A 9,336-nucleotide genomic window follows, 5' to 3' on the forward strand; every position below is an offset into this window, starting at 1 on the left:
TTTTTTTATCTTTTTGAGGCAGGGTCTCGCTATGCAGTTCAGGCTGGCCTTGAGCTCACTATGTAGCTCAGGCTGGTCTCGAACTCAACGATGATCCTCCTGCCTCAGCCTCCCAAGTGCTGGGATTACAGGCATGTGCCACCACGCTTGGCTGAAAAGACTTATTTCTTGTATGCTAAAACAAATTATATATTTAGTGTACTCTTAAATTAATCTATGTATTCACCCAGCAGAATTTTATTTTAGTCAGCTCGGAGTTTGGTAACCTGTTAATACTCATTTGTACTCCATCCTCAGATTAGTCATAAAATGCTATTAAAAGTACAGTGGAGTTTTCTTTGATAACCCATGGATAGTTCCTCTTTTCAGGAATGAAAGTTGAGAAGAACTGTGTTGTATATATGAGCTGATGTGTGATACTTCATGCAGAATTGTAATTCCCTTTTTTTTTTGTCTTTTTGAGACAGGGTCTTGCTATGCTGTTCAGGCTGGCTTTGAGCTCACTTTGTAGCCCAGGCTGGTCTCCAACTTGCAGCGTTCCTCCTGCCTCAGCCTCTTGAGCGCTGGGATTATAGGCGTGTGCCACACGTGTGCCAGCCTGTAGTTTCCATCTTTATCTTGGTTGTTGGAGCTATATTTTATCATGTGAATTAGTTCTTCTTAATAGAAAGGCTGAGATAACATTTCACCCTTTTCTCCCCTTTAACTTTGGGGATATGACCTCTATAGTCCATATTTTTGTACTGATTTTGACCTCAGTGGAAATTATTACCTCTTAAAGGAGACTGTTTAATTTTTTGTTTGTTTTTTGGGTATCAGGAATTGAACTCAGGACCTTGTGCTTGCCAGGCAAGCACTTGTGTCGTTGAGCTATATCCCTGGCCCAATTATTGCCCCTTAAAGATGAAGATACACCATATAGGAAATGTGAAAAATAATAAAGACGTATTGGTATATCTGAAAATGTCAGTATTGTGATAGATGACAGTATAACTTTTCTCCTGTAATTTATGTTCTTTAGAAGCGTAAGAGAAGTGTTGTTTTCAATCAAGGAGAATTGGATGCTATGGAATACCATAAAAAGGTAGGTGTGAAGTGTGCATCGACCACACTGGAGGGTTGATGTGATGTAGTATAAAATAAATGAGCAACATAACGAGGATTTTTGTAAAAATTAAGCCATTATTTTGATCACAGTTAGACCTTAATAGTGATTTAGTGTTATTTCTACAGTAATAGTTTAAATCCGTTTTTTTTTTAAATTTTAAAAATAAAAGGCAGAAAATATTAAGAGACAGACAACCTTTTACAAAATAGCAAAAGAACAGTACAGACAATGCAGAGTTACAAAGTGGTAGGAAATTAACAATGCTTGTTGTATTACATATTGATACCTTCAAAGTGGTTGCTCATGAAAACAGAGACATACAATATTGATCAATCAAGGACTCATTGACAGTTTCTTTCAGCAAAGAAACAGAAGACAGTAGAACAACTATGTTAACTATCCTGTGTATACATATGTACAAAATTTCTCCTTCTTTCCCTTCTCTTTTCCCACATCCTAGTTGCCCTTTACCCTTGAGTGTTTGCCTATCATTTCCCAATGTCTATCATACCTCCTGGTTTAAATTAACTCTTTCAGGTTTTACACTAGTGAGACAATGTGGTGCTTGCACATGCAGGTCTGGTTTATTTCACTTATGAGTATGGTCTAGTTGTGACCATTTACCTGTAAAGGCCTTGAGTTTATTTTCCTTTATAGCTGAGTAATATTCCATTATATAAAAGTACCACAATTTTCTTATCCAATCTTCAGTGGATGGACATTTGGGTTGCTTCCACAATTTAGCAATTACAAATTGTGCTGCTATGAACATAGGTGCACATACATCGCTATGATATGATGTTTTTAGATCTTCTGGGAAAATACCCAGAAGGTAAATCCATTTTTAATGAATAGTACATATACTTACGTTTAAATAGGTACCATAAGTAAACTTGTACAATATCAGTTTAAGATGTGAGAAGTTACAGAAGCTGGGCTGAGGATGTATCTCACTGGTAGAGTGCTTGGTTGGCGTGTGTGAGGCCCTGAGTTCCATCCTCAGCACTGCAAAAAGAAGTTATTAAAGCCTATTGTCCATAGGTAAGATAATATACTAGAGTAGCGGCAGAAGAAAGCATGAATAATGTGAAGAGTAGATTTCTAGAACTTAGAAATAACAGGTCTAAGAGTTAAAGAAATGAGAGGAAACAGACAGTATACAAACATTTTCAGTTTTACTCTGTGATATTCCTTTGATTGAAATGGGGAAATTGGGGTTGGAATTTGACTTAGGAGGAATGATAATTTGTTCTGGACATGTTAATATGATGGTGGGACACTGGATTTTTTTTTTTTTTTTTGTATATGTGTCAGCCCACTCAGGGGACCCAAGGGAGATTTTTCAGTGTTTTTTTTTTTTTTTTTGGTAAGATGGGGTTTTTTTCTTTTCTGTGTTGCTCAAGCTGACAACCTTGAGGTGACCTTGAGCCCTCAAACTCTTATGCTTAGGTGATCCTCCTGCCTCAGCCTCCTGAGTAGCTGGGACTGCATGTACATACCACAATGTTGGCATTTTTCTCTCTTTTTAAATATTGTAATGGAATATATAACAAAAGTTTACCATTTTAACTATTTTTAGGTGATAATTCTGTGGCATTACCACTGTCCATCCTTCTGTTCCCGTAAAGCAGTAACTCTCTGCACAGTATCTCCTGTATGTGGAGTCATATAATCTTTATGGCTTACTTGCTTTAGCATAATGTCTCAGGCTTCACTCATGTTGTGGCATGTATCAGAAATTTTCCTTTTAAAGGCTGAAGAAGATTTCATTTTATGTAAGTAAGACATTTGGGCGATCCGTTTACTTTTCTCTGACATGATGGGTTGTTTCCACCTGCGGTTACTGTGAGCGGTGCTGCTGTGTGCACAGGTGTGCAGTACCCTTTTTTGTATTTTTGTGGTGCTGGGGTTGAACCCAGGGTCTTATGTACACGAGGCAAATGCCCTTTCACTGAGCTACACCCCAGCCCTGAGAGACTCTTGTTTTCAGCAAAAGGCAAAAGATTTAGACATCTGAAGAGAAACCAGACGATAAGACCCTGTTATTGGGCTGGGGATGTAGCTCAGTGGCATAAGCGCCTGCTTGGCAAGCGCAAGGTCATGAGTTCAACCCCCGGTACCCTGTTATTAGTTCTTGTGGGTTTGTACTCAGAAGTGGAATTACTGCATCATATATAACTGTAATGTAGTTTTAGGAATTAACTACCAAAAGGATTGGTATGAAGATGTTTTATTAGTGCGTATTAATCATACAGAGTAATGGGTTTTATTGTGGCACTTTTATACTTGCACACAGGACTTTGAGTGTCTCTGTCCCCATTACCCTTGCCTATTCTCCTCTCTTCCTTCTCTCCCTGATCCCCTTTCAGGATGAGGACTATTGATAGCTAAGATGTATAGGTAACATCAAGAAACATATTAAGAAAGAGCCTGGAGGAGAACTTGCCGTATTAGTTTTTTTCTTTTTCTTTTTTTCAGTTTTTTGAGACAGGGTCTCACTGTGTAGTTCAGACTGGCCTTGAACTCACTGTGTAGCCTAGAACCTAGGCTGGCCTCGAACTTGTAGCGATTCCCCAGCCTCAGCATGCCAAATGCTGGAACTACAGACGTGTGCCACCGTGCCTGGCTTGCCTTACCTTACTGTTTTCTGGAAGAAAAGTCGTCTTCCAGTATGTGTGTCCAGTGCTGTCATACATATGTAAAAGACAGCATGTAATATACTGACGTATTTTTCCTCTTTAACAAAAATGGTAGCATATCTCATGCACTTTCGCATTGTTCTTTCCCTTTACTTAACACATGTTACAAGTTACTTTATAGCTCCTGGCTCATACTTTTCTTTACTTTGTCTTTGATTGCTGATGTTTAGTATGCACATGCCGTGTTCCACACGCGTGACTGGGTCTGTGGGATAAATTTCAAGTATTTGAATTGCTGAGTCAGAAGTGTGAACGTTCTGAGCTAAGTAAACCAAATTTTGATGGTATTTGATGGACACTGCCAAGTTGTGACTATAGAGAGGGGGATAGTGGTAATTTCAAATTTTCTCAGGAACTGCCATGTTCAGTTGGTGGATGCAGTGTTCTGTGAGCGTCATATAAAGTTGATCTGAGTGTGTGTTTGTTTTTGAAGATTTTTGTATTAATTGGTCTGCTGACTGCTGGGTAGATTTTTCGGAAGGGTTTAGGATGTTTATGGCTAGTATTTCTCCACTGCTGAAATGAGATCCATTTGACTACCCAGTACCCAGTACCCCTGTCGAGACTGGGGAGAGTCCTACTTTATCCTACTTGGAAGCTCATAAGTCAGCCTCCTGGTTTCATGGATGGTGGCAGAAGATCTGAAGCTCTTAGGTCAGGACAAAGCACTTCATTGCTCCAGGCACAGCGGGAAGCATGCGCCTTGAAGTTCCCAGGTTCGCCTCGCCCCCCATGTCCCATAGAGCCGGTGCCGGGGAGTGGAGTCAAGCGCTGTGCATGCGTTTGGTTTGCTGTACACGCAGCAGTTCTGTGATTCACAGCTAAGACGTCCGGGCTTAAAGAACCTTAGCTCTGGGGGATTGCAAGCAAACCCATCCAACCTTTCACTCTAGGGGGACTTTATTACCTGGGGCAGCATATAGATGTGCCCTCTGCCTTTGCGAGAGGCACCGCTCTATCTCCCATGCTATGCAGATAACTCTGGAGATTTCTTCTGGAACAAAAGCTGTCAGTGCCTCTGCTCAGACAGAGACCATGGTGTGTTGTCTCCCGGTTGCCCTGTGAATCTGAGAAGTGAAAACAGCACTATTCTTGGTCCTGTGGGAGCATCGGGCACTGGTCTTTCTAATCCTATTAAGTGCCCCTTTCCCAGCCTCTGACAGTTCCTTCACACTGGGTGAGGGAAAAAGGAGGACAAGAGGTGAAGACGTGAGCTCAACAGGACCGGGTTGTTTCAGAACAAACCTGGGAGGGACCCCTCTGGCGCTGAGACCAGACCAGGTCCTCGTGTATAGGCTGTGGGGTCTTTTGCAGGGTCAAGGCGGGGGAGGAATTCACTGAAAGGGGGTTGTGGCCCCTGCCAAGAGCAAGGGTAGCCTCACAAGGGCACAAGTGGTAATGTTTGTCCAAGGGGAGGGCTGGGGGAAGCACAGGCTTGAACCGGTTGCTGTCAGTCGCACGGCTGCTAATGATCTGAGTCCCTGGGCGCAGTTTTGCTGGGGTGGGGGTGAGGGTGAGAGTGGTCTCTGGTCAGCCTAGGATGGCGGTGGTAGGATTCCTTTAAGGTGACTTTCTCCAGAGGATTACCTGCGGATCTGCAGTGTTTTCTGTGGCGCTCTTTCCTCTCTAGCGCTCTGTCCTGGGAGTCCTTTACTGTCCCCTTAGCTTTGTCTCTTCAACTCTGATTCTTCTAAGCTCTGCCTCGATTTCTCCTTCCTGTGGCCTGGAAATTTTGTTCAGGCAGTTAACTGGGGGCAGTTGTGGGGTCATCTGTCATTTCTTTCCGTCTCATAGGGTCATCGTCTTTTATTTACTAATATCTTGAAAGTTATTGTTATTATTTATCTTAGTTGGACCTAGTCTGGCTGCTTTAAACACTTTCTTATGACTGATTTTTAGCAGTTGATAATTATGTTTCTTAATAGTTTCCTCCTCTCCCATCCAGGTCTCCTTGCTGACTTTGTTGGATTTGTGAATTCACAGTTTTCAGCAGATTTGGAAATTTTTGGTCATTGTCTTCTGAAATACTTTTTTGTTACCTTCATTTTTGACATATTTCAATATCTTTAATGGCATAAATCTTTTGTTCTTCAGTGTCTAACCTGCTGTTAATCTGAGTCAGTGTATTTTTCACTTCATGCAGTGTAGTTTCTTTTCTCCCCCTTTCCTGAGCTAGGGATTTAACTCACTGTTTCACGTATGCTAGGCAAGTGCTGTACCACTCAGCTGTGTCCCCAGCTCCCCCATTTTTGATCATATAAAAATGGTATAAAAACATCTTAGTGTCTTTTTCTATATTTTATCCTATAAAATTTCTATATTTTATCCTAATTTTTAAAGTGAGGGTCAAGTACACCTGTCTACTGGTTTCTACTAGTTGTGTCATCTGTGTCATTCATTACTCTGTGTTTCTATTGAGTCATTTTTCTATTTATAATTTGTTGTGTTTCCTGCTTCTTTATATTTCTGGTTAAGTTTTTTATAAGAAATTTCAATTTTAGCCTTTTGGGTACTGGGAATTTTCATGTTCCTATAAATATTCTTGAGCTTTGTTCTTAAAGTTACTTTAAAACTTATGGATGCTTTTGAAACTGTCCGCACTCTTACTTGGTAGGACCAGAGCAGACTTGAGTCTATAGCTGTGTTTTTCCCTAGCACTGAGGCACTGCCCTGTGAATTTGTGAGGTGTTCCATTCTTGGAAGTGGGTCCCTAACCACCGCTGCCCCAAACTCTGGTGGTTGCTTCTACTTACTCTTTTATCGGGCTCTTTCCCTGACTGGGTGGTTTCATAGCCTGCACGTGTGGATCACTGCCCAGCTGGAGACCCGAACAGACCTGTCCAGCCCGCAGAAACTCTCTGTGCTGCCCTCCCTCTGGCACCCAGCCCTGCAGACTTAGTGGCCTTCGCCTTGCCTCACTCCTAGCTCCATTTCAACTCCGAGCCCGCTGGGTTCTGCATGGGTCTCCTTCCCTGTGTTCTCCTTTGGTTCTCTCACTGAGGAGCCGATGTACTGCACTGTGTGATATTCAGAGTCTGAAAGCCTTTTTTTTCTTAAACACATTTCCTACATGTTTTAAAAAAGTAATTTCAGGTGAAAGGGTAAATCTGATCCTTGCTCTTCTGTGTTGTCTAGAAGTAGAACTCAGCTTTTATTTTTGTAATTATTGTAGTTGTGTTTTTGCAAAACTGTATGTTCACTTACAAAGAGTTTCTTTTGTGGATATCTCAAGCTGTATTATACAAAATCAAAGTTATGTTTCTTTAAAAATTAAATCACTAGGGCCGGGGACATAGCTCAGCTGCGCAAGTGCTTGCCTGGCAAGTGTAAGGTCCTGAGTTCAATTCACCAGTACCAAAAAAAAAAAAAAAAAAAAAATTTAGATCGCTAGAAAGATCTTAAGATTAAATGTTATGGTTTAGAAGCTCCAGTGGCGCAGTTGGTTAGTGTGTGGTACTTATATAAATCGTGTGGTTTAAATTTCTCTTAATAGGTTAGACATTCCATTTTCTTCTAGAAACATGCAGATTATCAAATTTATTTTTATATGATTTATTTTTATTTACTTACGTGTTGGTGTTTTTGAGGCAGGCTCTCACTGTGAAGCCCATGCTGGCCTCAAACGCATGTCCTTCCACCTGAGCCTCCTAAATGCCACCATGCTCGGCCATCCTGCACCTTTCAGAGGCCGTATATATTTATTTGAGGTTATTGTGGGGGTTTGTTTCATTCTGCAGTTAGGAAACAGCAGTTCAAAGATATACTTGTTCATTCTTTTCATTGTAGTATAAAATTATTTTTGTGTAAACATTAAGCATGTTGGTTGTAATGTATAAATTTAGATATTCGGAGCACAGTAGAAACTTTCTTATTTAGAAAATTATTATAAACACATTGGCCTGGTAGTTCCACTTTTGAGGAGGTCCTGAGTAGATAGATGCACTGAAAATTCTAAGCAAGGATATTTATTACTATTATTCATACTAGAAAATTATTGTAACGCCACTGTCTTTTTAATGTTCTTTAAATTCTTTTGCAGATCAGAGAGTTGATTTTGGATGGCTCCTCACAATTAATCCAAGAAGGCCTCAGAAGTGGCTTTCTTTATCAACTTTTGGAAAAGCGGGACAAGTGTAGCAATCTCATTACTTTACCACTGGATACCTGCAGTTTGTCAGGATTATGTGAAATGGCAAAGCATTTGCCTTCTCTGAATGGAATGGAACTTCAGACATTGCAGTTGGTGGAAGAGGATTCGTCTGTTGCAGAGCAGGATTTATTTTCACGATTCGTTGAAAACAACTCTAGCTTTTCAAAAATGATTACTTTAATGGGACAGAAATACTTGCTACCACCAAACAGCAGTTTTCTTTTGTCTGATATTTCTTGTATGCAGCCACTTTTGAACTGTAAGTAATTACGTTTATTAGAAAATATTTTTTTGTATGATCTCAGAAGTTTAAACAATCTGAATTTTCAATTTTTGAATTTTAAAGCAAAGCTCAGAAAGTGGATTGCCCTAAAATTCAATCTTAAAGGTCTAAATTTGCTTTTTAAAAATTTTAAAATTTTCATTATGAATAATGGGCCGTACTAGTCCCCAAGAGAGCAAATACAGTTAGTTCTTTGTTCTTGGGAATTCACAGGAAGTGGAGCGTCGTCCTTAGCCAAATGACTTTTCTTCAAAGCAAAGTAGAAAAATTTTAGTTATTAATGTCCTCAAATCTTTCCTAGCCTGTTAGGTTACATTTCAAGGTAATGTTCAAGCTGATTGTCGAAACTTCTTGAAACATTTTCCTGTACAGAGTTAAGCTGTTGAGATACTGAAGGCCGTGGTGACACACACTCGTACTGGGTTTAGGCTCTGAAGCCTAACTGTGAGTCCCCAGCCTCTGCGCGCACAAAGCGGAGCTTTGGTTTCCCGGGCTATCAGTGTGCGTGCTCATTCCTGTGTGAGGCTCATTTGAGGATTAAGTGAGATCGTCTGTGTTAGGTTCTTAGCTTGGTGATTTATGTTTTTAATAAATTATGATATTCTAAGGAATGTGATAAGAGGTATATTGGTGAAATCGAATTTAATCTGCTATTGTTATTTGGAAATTTTACAGCAAAATATCAAGTATCAAGCAGCTGCAACATGTTTACTAATGAAAAGTTTCCTTTAATTGCTATCAACCCGTCTTACACATGGCTGGCTCTCCATGCAGCAGTGTCGCGGACTCGTCAGTGTAAATGACAGAGTAACAGATTAATGAGAAAAATTGTGCTATGTTTGAGCAATTTTTCCATTCTCTTTTGATCTTTGTTACTTTAATACTTTAAAAGGGGTCACCTTAATTTGTGCTCTTTTGATTACTTGTAAGCTTGTACAAAAGTGTTTTTAAAAAAGTTTTTTGGGAAAAGGACGTGAGATGATTTGTTTGGCATTCAGATCTTTGTTTTTTTTTTTTTTTTTTTTTTGGTTTTTCTCCGGTACCAGGAACTGAACTCACGACCTTGCGCTTGCCAGGCAGGCGCTTTGCCGCTGAG

At 40.1% G+C, this 9,336-nt stretch overlaps 1 protein-coding gene across 4 annotated transcripts in view; it reads left to right on the forward strand.

The window, feature by feature from the left end:
• The window catches only part of Mettl4 (methyltransferase like 4), a 29,537-nt gene that overhangs the window by 1,774 nt on the left and 18,427 nt on the right, over positions 1 to 9,336 (forward strand). For 3 of the 4 annotated variants that reach the window (XM_005372662.2, XM_013519158.1, XM_013519124.1), the window contains exons 2-3: positions 1,022 to 1,084; positions 7,847 to 8,216. In XM_005372662.2, coding sequence (XP_005372719.1) covers positions 1,022 to 1,084; positions 7,847 to 8,216 — 433 coding nt within the window. The remainder of the gene's footprint in view (positions 1 to 1,021; positions 1,085 to 7,846; positions 8,217 to 9,336) is intronic. The other variant, XM_005372663.2, reaches the window with a different exon arrangement.

Source organism: Chinchilla lanigera, unplaced genomic scaffold (assembly GCF_000276665.1).
Source record: "Chinchilla lanigera isolate Chin_1 unplaced genomic scaffold, ChiLan1.0 scaffold00001, whole genome shotgun sequence".
Classification (NCBI taxonomy): Eukaryota; Metazoa; Chordata; class Mammalia; order Rodentia; family Chinchillidae; genus Chinchilla; species Chinchilla lanigera.